Source organism: Electrophorus electricus, chromosome 19, assembly GCF_013358815.1.
Source record: "Electrophorus electricus isolate fEleEle1 chromosome 19, fEleEle1.pri, whole genome shotgun sequence".
Classification (NCBI taxonomy): Eukaryota; Metazoa; Chordata; class Actinopteri; order Gymnotiformes; family Gymnotidae; genus Electrophorus; species Electrophorus electricus.
The window spans coordinates 9,653,110-9,671,378 of record NC_049553.1 but is presented as its reverse complement, the minus strand read 5'-3'; the positions used below and the strand labels follow the sequence as shown (position 1 = coordinate 9,671,378).

Here is an 18,269-nt window from a genome sequence, read left to right as displayed (position 1 = left end):
CTGGGGGCAGACCCGTTCCTCTAAACAGCAGCCTTTACTTGGTAGTACATTACTTTTCCGGACTATGCAGCTTATTCGTACAGAGTTGGGAGACTGAAGTCCATCTCTGTATGTCAGCTGCAGACATTGAAGATTCTGTGAGTATGTTCTTACATTTTCTTCACATATTTACATACATGCATGCAGTAAACAGGTTGTGTCAGAAGTTGTTTATATATATATATATATATATATATATATGTGGAAACAACTTCAACATTCCTATCACAGGCTCCAGCTGTCTGTGCCCCTATTCTCAGACACGTTTGCGGAAGTATGGAAATTATTGCTATATTCAGAATTCAGTTTCTGATCTGTTGACTGTCAGAATGCATGTGTTTAGATAAAATCATCCACTTCGAGAACTCAGCCTTCCAATTCCACAGAATTGTAAAAACACTTAATTTCTTCTTAGATGGTTCCAAACTGAGCCCCGTGTTTGTAATGGTGAGTAATGATCCTGTATCAGTTGATTCTCTTGTAACCAACCCTGGTTCTAGATGGCTTGGGCTGGAGGAGGCATGACAGGTGGGCATGTTGATAGTCAGGTCTTGATTCGAGGATGATACCAATCCTCCAGTTAAAAAGGTCCATGGGACTTGCAGCTGACACTGATGACAAATGATGACAGCAGAACTAATGTTACTGGCTTAAATTAAAATATAAAGGTAAAGAAATTAAATATGCATGCATCTTCAAATGCATATGGAACACAAAAGAAATAAAGAATGCAATTTGAGTCCAAGAGGAATTTTTAATTTATGTTCTGATAGCTGTATACCATCTTAAGCTCTGAACAGTATATTCTGGGACTGGAACATGCTTGTTCCCTTAAATGTATATGCTCTCTCTACTTTAAATAAAATGTCACAATGTACACAGAAAACTCAATACAATGCTCTTACAACAACAAAAAAAAAAAAAAAAAAAAAAAAGTTTACATATAACCTATTAAAACCTCTTCAAAGAAAAGCATGTGAGAAAACCCTGCAGTATCGTACTTGCGTATGTACAGGAAAATTAAATCCCACACTATAACGCACACATCAAAGTCAAAACTAAATTGCAGCCAGTAGTCCCCAGCTCACCCGCCCGTATCGCCACGGTTAACACTAATCCCCAGTTCCCTATAACTGCCACCTACTGTTGTCAAGCGCCGCCGACACTTAAACGCCAAGAGTGCTACCGATAACTAACACGTTAGGAGCCATTAAAACTGCAATGTCATTCCATCCATACAGGAAGTAAAAAACTGGAGAGAGGAAAAACAGTGGCTTGCTCTAACGCACCGCAGGCTCAATCCTGTAAAACACCACCACAAATGTATTAAACAGGATACAGTTCCTCCTAAACCCATAACACTGCCGACCCGGACGTTACATCCTCTGCTACAGTCGGTCTGTCTTCCATCACCTGAAGCTAAACAAGCAGCCACAATACATGAATGGAGCGCTTCAAAACTAATACCGCGTTATAACTCAGGTGGTGGATGCGCTTTCCACATACCGCGACTCGTACTTCAGCACTGAAATGTCCTGCATCCCCAAGGTAATGTCCTTTATAAAATTAAAGACGTAATTACTCTTAAGCACGTAGAAGCATTAAAACGCAGCGCAAGCCAACGGTTATAAACGAAATCGAACATACACTTCCGTTAAGACACAGCAGCGGTTAAATCCCTAGCGCAGCAACAATTCTACAGCCTCAGCCAGTTTGAAAAGTTAAAATCCAGGCATTAAAATGTTGGGCATCGCAAACCAAACAGAGGACATACGCTGCGCTCATACAGATGAGACCAAACGCGAGTTAAATACCTCTCGTTAGATTCCCAGTCATGCGGAGGCGGAAACCTTAAAGGGACACAGCACACCAAACGCTCCTACCCGCCACACATCTTAAGAACATTAAGTACATTCTGTTGGATGTTTGTGTTGATTTCAATGATGACACACAGACTGAAGTAATAACCAGGTAGACATGTTTGCTTTTAGAGGGAAATGTAGATATTTATTAGAAGTGATGCTACAAGCTTGAAAACTGATTCCCTTTTCCCATTCGGGAGAGAAGGACCAGAGTTTTGTCTAATGTTGTCTGGTATCAACTTCTGGGAATCAAAGAAATGCAATGTACACAGAGAAATAAAGCTTATGAACTGAATCCCCACCATGGTCATAAAATAGAATAATGACCAAAAGGAAACAAGAATCATGAAATCATCAATCGTATAAATATAATAGATAATAACTCAAATGAGCTAAGCTTACATATCCTGAGTTCTAACAGCTATAGAGGCACTTTGTAATGAGTAATTAACATGCCATGAGCTAAGCTTATGCAGCCTACATTCTGAACAACCTAAGGAAACACTTGCAAACAAATGTTACTTTAAAATAATGATTACACAATTGCTCAAATAAAGGCTTATATGGTAAGAATAAAGTATAAGGAAATATTGAAAGTGTTGGTAAAACAACTAATGGCAGATTTAATGTTGACAAAGCACACAATTTTCATCTAGATGAATGTAATGAATGTCCACTTTACACTGGAGACATTAGAGCGCACTGTTCACTATTTTTGTAACTGAATCATATGTGGAAGCACACATAACTGCATTTATGTTTCATATACTACTGTTTATTGTAATGGAATATAATAAAACTTACTAAGAGTTTGTTTCAGGAAAAAACATTTGAAGTGGCTGTAGGGAGCAAAACTGCTAATCGAATTAGGGAAAGATATTTACATGATTTAGGCATCGTGTTTTCGATTCCATTCTTTATGGTTTCAGCCTGTTGTTCATTACAGTGTATCTGCAATCTTGCTGTTGATTTTTGAACAACAGCATGGTCTGTCTATGCACATTAAGTTCTGCATGATGAATTTCCCTTTACATATTTTCAGAGGTCAGTTTTTATGATGAGGTTTTAAATATGCTGAACAAGTTCTTATGCTCACATTTTAATTTATTCTGAGATTATTAAATACAGTAGCAGGCTCATAATAAAAGAACCCCAGGAGTGTTTACTTGACCAAAAAAGACTCCTTCAAACTGTCCTCTGCCTGCTGCTTTGTGATGTTTCTCCATGCCTGGGGAATATCTGCAGGTTTTGCATTGTACTCCTTAGCAAACTGGTCATTGAATTTTGCCATGACATATTTCCAGTAGTTTGAAGCTTGTATGCTGGAATCTGCAGAAATATGCCAGTTTGGATATGTTTCCCTGTATTTCTTATAAGGGTGCCACTTGCCATCAGTATCTGTACACTTGAACTGTGTTTCACTGTTCACAAGTGTGGAACAGATGTTAGTTACTAATTTCTTAGAGTTGTCAAACCTGCAACATCCAAGTCCTTCAGGTCTATGTATTGAGGCACAGTGATCTTTGTGTGCCTCCCCTCCTGCCTCACAAGGTGCCTTGCAGAATGGACACTGTACCCCACAGCCAAAGACACGCCTGAACAACTCATTCTGCGGTTTGACTCTCAGTTTTCTCAGTTTGCTCTGAATGTCTCCATGCTTCAACTTTGCCTTTAGTGATTCCTCCATTTCTTCCACAGATTTTCTTAGCCAGTGAACAAATGATTCTGTATTTGCCCTGCTGAAAACTGTGACTGTTTCCAGTGCATCTTTGGGAATAATGAGCTTCTGTCCAAGATTAACACAGATATTACTGATGAATCCTTTCGTTCCATTTTCAGTTGTGTCATTTTGTGCCATTGTGATGGCCTGAATTATCTCCTTGGTGATTCCTTTGAGGTGATGTTCCTCTAACTCAAGCATTTTGCTTCCCTTTGAGAGCTGTTTGGTAATTTGATCCTGTATCCACTCCTTGACAAAGCGTTCATATGAGCAAATATATTTCACATAATTTTCAAAATTGCTCTCAGTGAGAAGCTGTTTTAAGACTGAGTACTGAAAAAAGGCTCGAGTGCTGAACTGAAGAGCATTCTGTCCTTGTAGCATCACATCAACAATGTCTGTCCCCAAGGAGTTGGAGATGTAGGCTTCCACTGCAGGACTCAAGCAGAGGTTTGTGAATGCTTCAGCTTTCCTCTGACACTGATCACAATCATTGAACAGGTCTTTGAAATCAGTGCAGTATTTGTGTTTGAACTGTTCAAGACATCTGCGAGGGTCATTATCTTTTATGTACGAATCATGCATTTCCATGAATTTTCTTGCAGCAAAGCCACAAATGTGTAGCTTTAAATCAAGCTCAAAGTTCTGAGTAAACCCAAGATTCTTGTTGGTTTTTAATCTTTCATCAGTCATGTTCAGTATCTCCTGGATATAAGTCTCATGGTAATCACATTTCTTATTAACCTTTTCCATTACGAGCTGGCTGCATGCCATAATAAGATTGTCTGCCATCTCTTGGATGTTTCTTGTATTTTCAGCGTAAAAAAGGCTCTTAACTTTTTTGAATAACCCCTTTTCATTCACTTTGAAGCGGACATGCCCGCACTGTTCAAGTTTAACTTTGTTCATTTCTTCTTGCAATGAGCTTCCCTTCTGCTTCAGATTTTCACGCAATTCTCCAAAGACGAGACTAAAAATGTCTTTTTTATGCAGTCCTTCGAAGCTTTGCTCGTTAAGTGTCTGCTGCCAAATTCCTTCAAATATCTTTTCAAGCTCCTCATCAGACTTTGGAGACTTGTCCTTTTTGAACTCCTCCACCAGATTCAGCACTTTTTGTTCCATCATTTCTGTGTGAGTTTTCTTGATTTTGTCCAACTCATCCATTCCTCTCTTGATATCAAATACTGCTTTCAGTTCCATTAGCACAGAGTTCTGAAGTTCCCTTCTGAGACATTTTGCACTATTTTGAAAGTCCTTTTTGTATCTCTCAACAAGGTAGACATGGCCCTCTTTTTGCTGAAAGTAGCATGTCAAATTTTCCAAAATGGTCTTTTCACCTTTGTCAAGCTCCAAGCAGGCCTCTCACTTCAGTCTACTGAGATAATCCTGCATGTCTGAATTCTCAAGCTTAGATTTCATTATTTGAAAATTAGACATTGTTGTTTCAGCAGTTGTTAACCAGTTGTACATGCACTTTCTGAAGCACGATTCCCATTTATTGAAATCTGTGCACAACTTTATGTATACATCAGCTACTAGACTATTCCTGAAATTGAATATGAAATTTTCATATTTCACAGCATTCCATAAGCTCTTTGCCCACTCCACAAATTCTGTTAAGCTGTTTCTTTGTGTCAATCTGCAGTTTTTGAAAACATCTATCACATTCTTTTTGAAGTCATAGACAGCTTCTGAGTAACCAGCATTTACTGGTGCCATTGGAGGATTTCCATGCCAGAGTCCAGGTATGTACCAATTCCCAGTCTCTGAATCATACTCCAACACATCAGTGAACTTCTTGTATGCATACTTGTTCTCCATTTTGGCTGCTGCCTCTGTCATCTCATTCAGTTGCTCCAACAGAAGCTTGCGGTCTTTCATGTTCTTGTCATGGGCTGAAACATCTGCTACATTCTGGTGTACAAACAGGCACTTGGGTTTCTTGCCCACTTCCTTCATCCTGAGGAAGGCATGGACCACAATTTGCAGAATGTCCTTCATCTCAGTGGAATTCTCCATGGCAATATTGATGATTGTGACATCACTCAGTCCAACAACGAGCGTGGCTAGCTCGTTGTCATGCTCATAGCTGTCATCCAGTTGCGCCAGTTCTGGGGATTTCAGCCCTTCAGTGTCAATGATCATTAAATAATCACAATTTAGTTCTTGTTTAAAATTTTCTGTGATTTTGATTAACAGCATAAAAGCTCCTCTCGTACATCGTCCACTGCTGACTGCAAACTGGACCCCAAACATTGTGTTTAGCAGAGTGGACTTCCCAGTACTCTGAACTCCTAAGACTGTGATCACCAAGATCTTCCTGTTAGGCTGCACCAAAGTGTTCAACTGAAACAGTACATCACTCACCCATCTTAGAGGTATATTTGAAGCGTCTCCGTTAACTATTTCAAGAGGGAAACCATCTAACAACAGCTTGGCACACAGTTTAGGTAAATGTAACATTTGTTGTTGTGAGTGTGAATTTCCTGGAAAAGATACGGCAGCTTCATAAAGCTGTCCCATTTCCCTTAAGAAGTGTTCAGTTCCTAAAGCACTACTTGAGATTTGTATGTCAAGTTGTGCAATCTCCACCTTATTTACAAATGAATGTTGGCATTTCTCCTTATACTGCTCTCTGAGACCAGAGAGGCTTTTGCGAGACAGATTATCCAGATTTATTCGCATCCATTTTAAGAAGTAGGCCCTCTCCAGCCTTGATCTGGACAGAGCAGTTATGAAGCAGCTCATGGCTTCAGACATTTCATAGCTGTTCTGCTTCTTCCTGAGTGCTCTCTTCTCCTCCTGGAGTTCACTCTTATAGTTCTCAATATTCTGATTACCAGCTTTTCGAAGTCTACACTCCTCTTTCTCTAACTTTGCTAACTTTTTCCAGATTTCACCTTGCAAAGGCAATTGAGTTTTTTTGAACTTCAGTGTGTCTTGGATTTTACTTGTGATTGCATCAGCATTTTCCTTAGCTTTCTGGCATTCCTTGATATCTTCATCAACTAGAATTCCAAGCTCATGTGCAACTTCTTCCAGTTGAGAATTCACAGGTGGGTTGCTGACAGCATTATTCATCATGACCCGCAGTTGTTGAACAAACTCTGCATCATTTTGTTTGTATTTTAAGATGATGTTTGTTGGTTTCAATTTCAACTGTTCAGCAGTTTTTTTTCAGAGAAGCAATATTAAAGGATTTGGTGTTTGCATTAGCTACAAAATACAACTGACCTTTAACATGCTGTTTCGTAAGTAGGCTGTGATTTGAATCCAAGTTGTCAAAGAACACAAAAACTGCAGTAGATGTCTGACAAAGGAATGAATACTGAGCGTCATATTTGACAATGTCTCCTCTTAAGTTTGCAACAGCCACAGGTTCAGGAAAGATGTCAATGTTTTTGTTTCCACATGGCAGATACCAACTAAGCTCCACCAAGCCATTTGAAATTTTCCTTGGTACATCTCCACAGTCCATGTCATGGTGTATGAAGGTGTCATGGTACTGCTGTGGATTACTCAGCAACTTGTTCAGAACTTGAGATTTGGAAATGCTGCAATCGCCAAGTCTTACAAAGGACACTAAGGGTAGGTTAGTTTCAATAATCCTTTCTTCCACAAACCCTCTGGGATCAGATAAGGAGTGTGGTCTAAACTTCTTCACAATGTCTCTCAAGGCCCAAAGCATGAGTGTGCTCTGCTCTGAGTCACAGTGGGGAAGAAGCAGAGGCACAGAGAACTGACACATTGACATTTTCAAAGCCATTTCCTGTTGGAGAAAGCCATCTGAGCAATGGAAGAAAGCAGTCACAATATCTAAAGGATTCACTTTTTGACTAGAGTCCTGGTTTACGATTAGGTTGTCCAGGTGACGGTATAGGTCCAAGTTTGATGAGTCTTGTCTGTCATCAGGTGACAGATCAGTTGTTGGAGCAAATTTGACACTTCTTGTGGTCACATTTACCATCATGAGTTTCTTGAGAAAAAGCCATGGTAAGTCTGATAGGGACTGGGCTGGGTCATCTGTCACTGACCTCTTGTCTATCTCTAGAATAGTACTCAATGAAAGTTTATTACTGTAGAATTGTTTCAACCCCAAGTCATCAAGAAAGCTCTCAAGGTTGGTTTCTGTTGAAAACAACAACAACAACAACAACAACAACATTTATAGAAACAAATCATATGGTCTTTTGAAACAAATGCATCATAAGTAAAAGTAACTAATAAGCTAGCAATGCTCTCAGCTTTGATGTTTTCAGGTGGGACTGGTAACGTAATTACAGTAAAATGTTACAATGTCTGGATCCGTTATAATGAATAATAAATGCACTAACTATTTAAAAAGAATAAGAATAAAGAATAAAGTCAATATCAAAGTGTTAATGTTAAATATTTTATTAACTTCTGTATAGATATATCTGTTCTAACTGATACCTCCTGAAGAGACATTTTGTGGTCCCATGTTTGATTCAGCAGGCCCTGTGTATGAAGGATCCACATGTCTTACCACGTCTTCCAATGCTTTGGACTGAAAAGAGTTAAAGTAAGGGTGTGAATGGCATGCATAGATAAGTGTCCAACCATCTGGCATGAAAACACTACAAATTTAAGCTCTTGCTTAAAATGTCTTAAATAGAAATAGTTAATGTTCAGTGCTTACCTCATCATAAGAAGAGTCCATTTTGAAAGAAATAAGTTATAAAGTTGACTATAATCCAGTTATCTTTTGACAAAGGAAACTATACAAATCAGACAAAGAAATTACACAAATTAGACATAAAACAACCATTTTTTGTTCTATGATTTGGTATGAATTATATATATATATATATATATATATATATATATATATATATATATATATATATATATATATATATATGTGTGTGTGTGTGTGTGTGTGTGTGTGTGTGTGTGTGTGTGTGTGTGTCATGATTAGCCCCTCCCAGCCACCGTGGTTCCCTGTCTTGTGTATTTTAGTTCTATTCCATGTCCCTCATTTCTAGTCTTGTTAAGTTCTTGTATTTAAACTGTATCTTGAGCCCTTAACTGCAGTTAACTTAGCCTCATTATTGTGAACTGATATTTGCTGGTTGTATGGCATACTTAATGCTCATTATGTGAATAGTGCTAAAAATAAGAAGCTCAGGCCTTCTGATCTAGGTTTGTATTTGATGCTGCGGAGTAAAACTAGAATACTTCATTTCGTGTTATTTCTAGGTATGAGCTGCTGGTTTGTGCAAAAATAGACCCAATACAAAGCATGTTTTTCTTTAGCTCGCCGAAAACTGGTAACACGCCTGGTGTAAAGGGTTACAATGATTAACTGATATGAGCGTAATGCTTGCGAGGTATCGTATTAATACAGAAATAGAATATTCTAATAGCCTAGTATACGTATAGCTGACTAATTATTCCTATGATGGCAGAGGATCTGAGTGGTTTCTGATAGCTGACGAGTTCGACTGAGGGCACTTGGACGACAACCATGTCTTATTTTGGGTTCAGGGATTCATGTTAGACTTTTAAGAGCTGAGCTGTGAAAAGGATGTAAAATTTTCATCGAGTTGGTCCATGATACATTTACGGCATTTAGCAGACGCTCTTATCCAGAGCGGCTTACAAAAGTGCTTTGTCATTTACTCATAGAATACATCCTAGTACAGTACAGGAGGTTAGAATTAAACATACCAATGAACTAGAATACTGTAGAAATACAGGGACGAATGCTGATACCTAGAAGTACAAAATATATCATGTCTATCTTAAACAATGATAAGTGCTATAAACAATAAGTGCTAGAGTTTGTTAAAAAGCATAAATAAGCACTATGATATCCTACAAAATCTGGAAATGTCTACGCTTCGCCATGTTGGTTGGATTTGCTATTAACATTTACATTCGTTATTTGTTCGCATTCATTTTTATCGATCCTATTTAGTTGCAAATAAATAGGGACACATGTAGGCTATTAAGTAAGAATGAATCATTTAAAAATAGGCTAATTTCAAAATGATTTGCTCGAAACTACGTTGATAAAAGTATATGTATCAAATAGCACATAAAATAACCTAAATAGAATTATATTTTAGAATGATCCAGCTACTTACTGTTCCCCGGGATGAAAAGCTTAAGTGTTTTATCAACGAACAGCTGTGCGTCTTAAATTCGTTCTTGAATTTAGTAGCCCCCCACCCCCACCAGATCGGGAGAAACTAAACAACCAATCTAATTACAAATGTTGCAATATTAACTGTTATGTACACATTTCCATAGTTAAGGTACTGTTGTTGAGATGTGTTTCATGTTTATAGGCTATGCACGTGTTTTCAATTCTAAATAAAAACAGACAGTAGTCAAAGTAGTAAGTCTTGAAAATGGTATAGTCTGTCTACAGGAAATGATGAAATCAAATGTCTAATTCATGGGAATCTTATTTACGCCGTAGGTTTCGTTTAAACTCTGGGGCGGGACACTGCTCACACCATCCAAATTAACTCATCACGTTGTTATGAGCAGGAAATATTGGGTGTGGGGAGTAGGGTGCATGTGACCCCCAAAACTCTACCTATGATTTAAACTAAAGATCATCATGGGAACCTAGACTTGAATGGGTAAGAGAATGTTGAAGACCCATTTGAAAATCCCTCTTCTGAAGTAGGCTACCTTCAAACTGAAATTATGGGTTTCCCTTTAGTGACATACCTTGCTGGATCCACACAAAAAGGATCCACACAGAATGTCAGGTTGTCTGAGCTCACACTACAACAGAATGTCAGGTTGTCTGTGAACTCATACTACAGCAAAATGTCAGGGGGTCTGATCTTGCAGCAGAATATCAAAGTATCTGTGATCTCAAACTACATCAAAATGTCAGATTGTCTGTGATCTCAAACTACGGCAGAATATCATTGTGTCAGTCTGTGATCTCAAATTACATCTGAATGTCAGGGTATCTGATATAAAACTACAGCAAAATGTTAGGGTCTCTGATCTCAAAATTGCAGTGGGATGTTGGGGTGTTCGTTTGGTCTTGTACGGATTTGTGAGATCTTGCACTATAGCAGAATGTCAAGGTGTCTGATCTAAAACTACAGCAGAATGTCTGTAATCTGATCTCAAACTCAAAAGAGGTTGGCCAACCTCTTTTGAGTTTTAATTTAAAAAATTATATATAATATTTGTATATATAATAATATTTATATATATAAATATTGCTATATAATATTTATATATATAAATAATATTTATATATATAAATATATAATAATATTTATATATATAAAATTATATATAATATATATATAATAATATATATATATATAATATTTGAATACTTGGAAAATTGGAAAATAAAAAAATATATATATATATATATATATATATATATATATATATATATATATATATATATATATATATATATAGTTTACCAATAAACAGGTATAGCTAGAATCAGTAGTGATTATACTAAGTCTGACAACTTAAGACAGCTCAGCAGAAATGTAGTAAATGCAGAAGTACCATCAGTGGAACAGTTGACTGGTGAATACATACAATCTTAAGAAAATTAGGTACATTCTGTTGTGGATTGTTGTGGTGACTTCAACTATGAAAAATTGACTAAAGTAATAACCAGGGAGACAATATGCAATTTTAGAGGGAGGTGTAGATGTTTGTTAGGAGTGATGTTGCAAGGTTGAAAGCTGATTCCTTTCTGCGTTTGACATCAAAGAAGAAGAACTGGTATTCCCTTCTCTGGACAGAAGCACCAGATTACCAGCCTACCCTATTCAGACACTGCTGTGTCTATGTCTCAAGGTTGAGTAGTTTCATCACCTTGTGCTGGTTCTTTCCTATGTATCCATAAATGGTGAAGTCTATTGTCATGAATTAAGTTTTTTGGTGTAATAACAGTCTAAAAATAACAGTACAAAGTCAACTACAACAAAATGTCAGGGTGTCTATGATCTTGCACTGCAGCAGAATATCAAAATATCCGTGATCTTAAACTACAGCTGAATGTCAGGGTTTTTGATCTGAAATTACAGCAGAATGTTGGGGTGTCTGCGATCTCAAATCAGACAACACTGCAATTGGACTATAAAGTCAATAACACACCTGCATCAAAGTGAGAACAAACTACCGATGCCAACTAAAATACCAGAGAGAACCAGGTCAAAACTCAGGGCAGAACTGTTTCCTCTAAAAAACAGCTTTTATTTGGTAGTAAATTACTTTTCCAGACTATGCAGCTTCCTCCTACAAAGTTCAAAGACCAATTTAAGTCAATGTTTGTATGTCAGTCCTATTTACTATCACCTACATCTGATGTTGATGAATCTAATAACATTTCCATGTTATCATTTTTCTGTGTATGTTGGTAGTGGGTAAGGGAGAACTCATTGTTATCTGCATGTGCTAATGGTGAAGCATGTTAAAACACAATATATATATATATGTGTAATGAATGCACACACGTAGAAGAAGATCCAGTTGCAAAGGTTTTATTTTAGCAGTCAAACTAATACGTGCAGTAGGATGGGTAAGCATGGTTGGGTCGGTCCGAGGTTGATGCACGGGGTAGTGTTCAGGAGGTGTCCCAGGGTCAGGCAGGAGATGAGGTCTAGAAGGCAAGCTGGAGTCAATAACTGGGAAAGCACACAGAATGAGGAAACGCTCAGTACGCCACATAGAAGCAATACTTCACGACTGGTAAGTAGAGTTTGGTCTGCTGTTGTAAAACCTGCAAAAACCTGCCTTACTGGAAAAGTATGACTGCATGCCTAGCGTTTGATAAGCATGCCTTTTTATTTTTGCAGTAAGGCAAGTTTTCCTTTTTCTGAACAAATTCATGTGGGGTTTATGATGAATAGATAGAGCCACTGGCAGAGCTCATTGGGGTGATTGTGTAAGAGGCAGAGAGTTGAATCTCAAGGTATCTGTGATTTCAAACTACAGCAGAATGTCAGAATGTGTGTGATCTTAAACTACAGCAGAATATCAGTGTGTCAGTCTTTGATCTCAAACTACAGCTAAATGTCAGGCCTTCTGATCTAACATTAGAGCAGAATGTAAGGGTGTCTGTGATATAAAACTACAGCAGAATGTCAGGGGGTATGTGATCTTGCACTACAGCAGAATGTCAAGGTGCCTGCTCTAAAACTACAGTAGAATGTCAGGTGTTTGTCTGTGATGTCAAACTCAAAGGAGGTTGGATCAAGCAGCATAACAGCATGATAAAAAAATGAAAAAAACAAATTTAAAGCCAACTTTATTGCCATTCCTTCTCACTGCAGATGTTTCTCCAGAACATTGTACTGCATTTGACATGAGATAGCAGCAGATACAGTGGAAACAATCAGAATTAGAATTAATTGTGCATTCAATGAGTAAAATATAAAACAGACAATGTCACGTTGCTGCTGGCCCGAGTGCAGATGGGCATGGAGCAGGACACACAGACTCCCTTAACAGTGACGTACATTTATTAACATAGAACACATACTATAACGGTGGCACTCACACACATTAATGACAGACATGACTATACATTTAACTGGGCACAGTCTACACAAACATTTTAACAGACTTCAGCAAACAATGACCAACACGATGCACACACTAGCAGAGGTTTAAATAGACACGCAACAGTAACCCCATGCAGGTGCGTGCAATCATGGAGGGCGTGGCTACAAATGATGGTGAACCCCCCTGCACGTGGCAGGCCGAACCACGTGACTCGTGGGGGGGAGCGTGTCGTGACAGACAACATTGCAACTGGACAAGATGAAAATCCCTCTTCTAAAGTAGGATAACTTTTCATTGAAATTATGGGTTTCCCTTTAGTGACATACCTCGCTGGATCCACGCAAAAAGAAAGTGGTTCAGTCTACATGCAAACTTGGATATCATCTTTCAAACTTCATGAAAACATTATACATTTAGTAAATAAAAGTAGTATTGGGGAAAAGAAGAAAACCAGCATTTGCTACTATTGACGTAAATCAACCAAAAGTGAATCAACCAGTGTTGACACGGGCAAACGGAGCAAGGTAGGGTACAATGATCTAAAACCACAAAACACATAGAATAGCATCAAAAATCAGTGAGCAATCAGGGACAAAACACCAGTTCAGAAACCAGTATTCCTTACTTCCTAATGATTATTATAATTTTTTTATTTTTCATTTTGCATGAGTGCATCTTGCAAGGATGACCTGAGATCAAACTCCCTCAACTTCTGCCATACTACCCTCAGTGACAGACACTGAGAACTCAGGATGGGAGCATCCTTTGGGGTGCACGGGTTATTATCCTTCCTCAGGTGTGGTCAGTTCTATTTAAAAGGCTGCATCAGTCACATCCTGGCATGTCTAATATGAAAGGCCTTGCTCAGTCTTTCTCATGGTGGCCAGGCATGAACAAGGCAAGAGACACAGAGAGACCTTACAGCATGTATGTTGTATGTCAAGAAAGCTCCCACAAAATGTACCACTACACCCATGGGAATGGCTTGCGAGTCATGGTTGCAAATTCACATTGACGGAACAGGGCCATTTTTTGGCAAAATGTTCTTGTTGATTATGAATGTAAATGTAAATATACAGTTTATAAACATGCATGTATTAATCTCTAGGGTACACATTAATTTATATACAGTCTCTTATTTTATATGTATGTGGTTCTTATTAGTTCAACTTAGCTTTAGGAATCACCCTGTTCCTTGTTTTATGGTATCATCCAATTATACACCATTGCTAGGTGATCCCAGGTGCTCCTCCTTCAATGTGACAGTCGTGGCCAAAAGTTCTGAGACTAGCATAAATTTTGGTTTTCACAGTTTGTTGCTTCAGTTTTTATAGTGGCAATTTGCATTAACTCTAGATTGTGAAGAGTGATCAGATGAATTGTAATTAATTGCAAAATCATTCCTTGCCAGAAAAATTAACCAAATCACAAAAATTATTGCATTCCAGCCATTGCATTTCAGCCCTGAAACAAAATTGCCTGCTAACATCATTTCAGTGATCTTCCTGTTAGCTCAAGAGAAAGTGTTTTAACAAGGACAAGGCAACTGATATCACTCTGTCATGCTGATTAGAAGAGCAGACTGGTTGCTTTAAAAGGGTTGTGGTGATTGAAGTTTTCTTCTGTTAACCATAGTTACCTCCAGGGAAACACGTTCAGTCATCATTGCATTATATCAAAAGAGCTTCACAGGCAAGGACATTGTTGCTTGTAAGATAGCACCTAAATCAACCATTTATTGACTTGATCAAGAAGTTCAAGGAGAGAGGTTTGATTGCAGTGAAGAAGGCTGCAGGGCTCCAAAGAAAGTCAAGCAGGTACCAAGAACATCTCCTAAAGAGGATGCAGCTATGGGATCAGTTCACCATCAGTGCAGAGCTTGCTCGGGAATGGCAGAAGGCAGATATGACTGCGTCTACGCGAAGTGTGAGGTGAAGGCTTTTGGAGGATGGCTTGGTGTCAAGAAGGGCAGCAAAGAAGCTGCTTCTCTCCAAGAAAAACATCAAGAACTGACATTCTGCAGGATGTATAGGGATTAGACTGTAGAGGACTGGGGTAAAGTTATTTTTCTCTGATGAAGCCCCCTTCAGACTGTTTGGGACATGTGGACAAATGGCTGTCCAGAGAAGAAAAGGTGAGCCTACCATGAGTCATGCGTTATGCCAGAAGTGAGGCATCCTGAGACCATTTATGTGTGGTGTTGCTTCTCATCCAAGGGAGTGGGTGTGCTCAAACTTTCTGCCTAAGAACACTGCCATGAATAAGGAATGTTATCAAAACATCTTCCAAGAGCAACTTCTCCCAATGATCCAGGAGCAATTTGGTGATGAACCATCATTTTTCCAGCATGATGGAGCATCATGTCGCAAGGCAAAAGTGATAATCAAGTGGCTCGGTGAACAAAACATTGACATTTTGGGTCCATGGCCAGGAAACTCCCCAGATCTCAATCCCATTGAAAACCTGTGGTCAATCCTCAAAAAGAGGGTGGACAAACAAAAACACAGAAACTGTGATCAACTCCAAACACTGATTAAGCAAGAATGGGTTGCCATCAGTCAAGATTTTGCCCAGAAACTGATATCCAGCATGCCAAGTCAAATTGCAGAAGTCAACACTGTAAATATTAAGTCTATGCTTAAACTGGATGTATTTGTCAATAAAAAGTTTTTAAAACTTATTAAATGCTTATAAGTGTACTTCACTATGACAGTCTCAAAACTTTTGGCCATGACTTTACACTCCAGAATTTTGTTCAGTCCTGAATAAAAGTATATCTACCCTTTAGGAAAATAGGTTTCCGATAAAATATTGTGTTAAAGTGTGTGCCCAAAAGTGACTCATATGTCCACAAAACAACATGGATGTATCTTTATTTCAATTAGATCTATAAAAAATGTGCAATCTTTTACTGGCATAGAGGATTACCATTATGGGAGGTCTGCTAAATTTCTTCTACATGCTCAAAATAAACGTACGGCACCTATTCTAGTTAAACTTTAAAACAACAACATCAGTGACCAATATAGCCACCCTTCTTTTCAATAACAGCCATAAGCCTTCAGTTCATGGTGTCTGTCAGTTTCTTAATCTGTTGATGATCAACTTTTTGTGCAGCAGCAACCACAGCCTCCCAGACACTATTCAAAGAGCTGTATTGTTTTCCTTCACTGTAAATCTCCTGTTTAAGAAGGGCCCATAAGTTCTCAATAGGGTTTAGGTCAGGTGTGGAAGGGGGCCATGTCATTATTCTTTCATCTTTAAGGCCTTTACTAGCTAGCCATGCAGTGGAGTACTTCATGCATGCGATGGAGCATTGTCCTGCATAAAAATCATGGTCTTCTTGAAAGATGCAGCACTGTACCACTGCTTGAAGAAAGTGTCTTCTAAAAACTGGCAGTGTCTTCTAAAAGTGTCTTCTAAAAACTGGCAACTCCCTTATACAAGGGAGTTGATTTTGAGTCCATCTTTGGCCCCAAAAGCTCCAACTAGCTCATCTTTATTAATACCAGCCCATAGCAGTACCTCACCTCCCCCTTGCTGGTGTCTGAGTCGAAGTGGAGCTCTCTGGCCGTTAATAATCCAGCCAAGGGCCCATCCATCTGGTCCGTCAAGAGTCACTCTCATTTCAACTGTCCATAAAGCCTTGGCCCAGTCTTGATGTTTCACCTTATGCATCTTGTTTAGTGGTGGTCCGGTTTCAGCTCTCCATACCTTGGTCATGTCTGAACACCTTGTAATTCTGGTCACTCCAGGTAGGTTGCAGTTCTGGAATATGACAGCACTGGAGGATAATGGGTTCCTGGTCGCTTCATGTTTGATAGTTCTCAAATCTTTGCCAGTTAATTTGCGGGGGGGGGGTTTTCTCAACACGTTTCTTGCGACCCTGTTGACTACTTGCAACAAAACATTTGATGGTTCTGTGATCACACCCAATATCCTATTCATTTTAAGAGTGCTGCATTACTCTGAAAGACTTTTTACAATTATTGATTTTTCAGAGTCAGAAGAATCTCTTTTTTGGCCTATTTTGCCTGAGGAAAAGCAGCTGTCTAATAATTATAATTATGCACACCTTGATATAGCGTCATACCTTGACCCGCCATGATTACACAAATACACATCACCTGATATGCCTAAATCCAACTAGAATTTAAGTTTATACAGCTTGGAGTTGGAAGATACGTATAAGAATGATGATTTTGTCAAAATACTCTTGTCTAATAATTGTGCACACAGTGTACAAAAAAGATTTCAATTCATAAAAAACAATTTCAATTCATAAAAACAAAAAATATATGTATTAATTTGGAAAGAGATATGCTTTGACATTTTGAGTGGGACCAGCGAGTGGCATGAAAGTGAAAGTGAAATCATGATATTCTCCAAAGCTGATGAAAGTGTTGACAAAAAAGTTACCAAGATCTCAGCTATATGGAAGTGTCTTGGATATCTGAAAAGTGATGAAGCACAGATTAAGATGGCCTGCAAAATATGTCATTGGTCAGTGCAAACCAAGATGAGAAGAACAACAAACCTTTCACAGAGCGACCAACCACACCAACAGTGTGAAACTACAGCCCATGTCAGAACATCCACATTTTAGCTGCGCTTACGGTACCAAAGCAAAAATAAATCGTGTCGTCTTTTGCGGCCATTGTTTCAGTTTCAATGATGTAACATGCACACATGTAGCATAATGACTGGTTAACAAGTAACAGGTTTCTATCTTTAAAATATTAGAGTGATGTGAAACTAGCAAATAATTTATATCACTTTATTTTGTTAAAATAAACTTTAAGGCAGATAAAGCATGTTTGCACAGTTAAATGTGTACATCATATTATTCTATTTTTGCTGATAAAATATACTCAATCATTAGCAGGATGGTCTTCAAGCTGGCAGCATTATGAAATGATATATCATGATAAAAATCTATATTGATCAATATGGGAAAATATCATGATCATATTTTTGCCATATCGCCCAGCTCTAATGTAAACTATGTAAAACCATCTTTCAGCATCTGGGCTTGGGCAAGAAAAAAGATTTCTAACACAAGAAATAATTAAGCATACCTTAATAATCCACACAAGAGGCAGAAGTAACATTTAAGA

General features: G+C 38.3%; 1 protein-coding gene across 1 annotated transcript; it reads right to left on the bottom strand.

Moving 5' to 3' along the window:
- Positions 1-6,736: 6,736 nt before the first annotated feature.
- On the bottom strand, positions 6,737-9,762 carry LOC118240149 (up-regulator of cell proliferation-like). The gene is made up of 4 exons (XM_035520068.1): positions 9,732-9,762; positions 8,282-8,360; positions 8,056-8,149; positions 6,737-7,749 (listed from the first exon to the last, which is right to left on the bottom strand). The coding sequence occupies exons 2-4, from the start codon at positions 8,300-8,302 to the stop codon at positions 6,785-6,787; spliced, it is 1,080 nt and encodes a 359-aa protein (XP_035375961.1). The 5' UTR covers positions 8,303-8,360; positions 9,732-9,762; the 3' UTR covers positions 6,737-6,784.
- Positions 9,763-18,269: the final 8,507 nt, after the last annotated feature.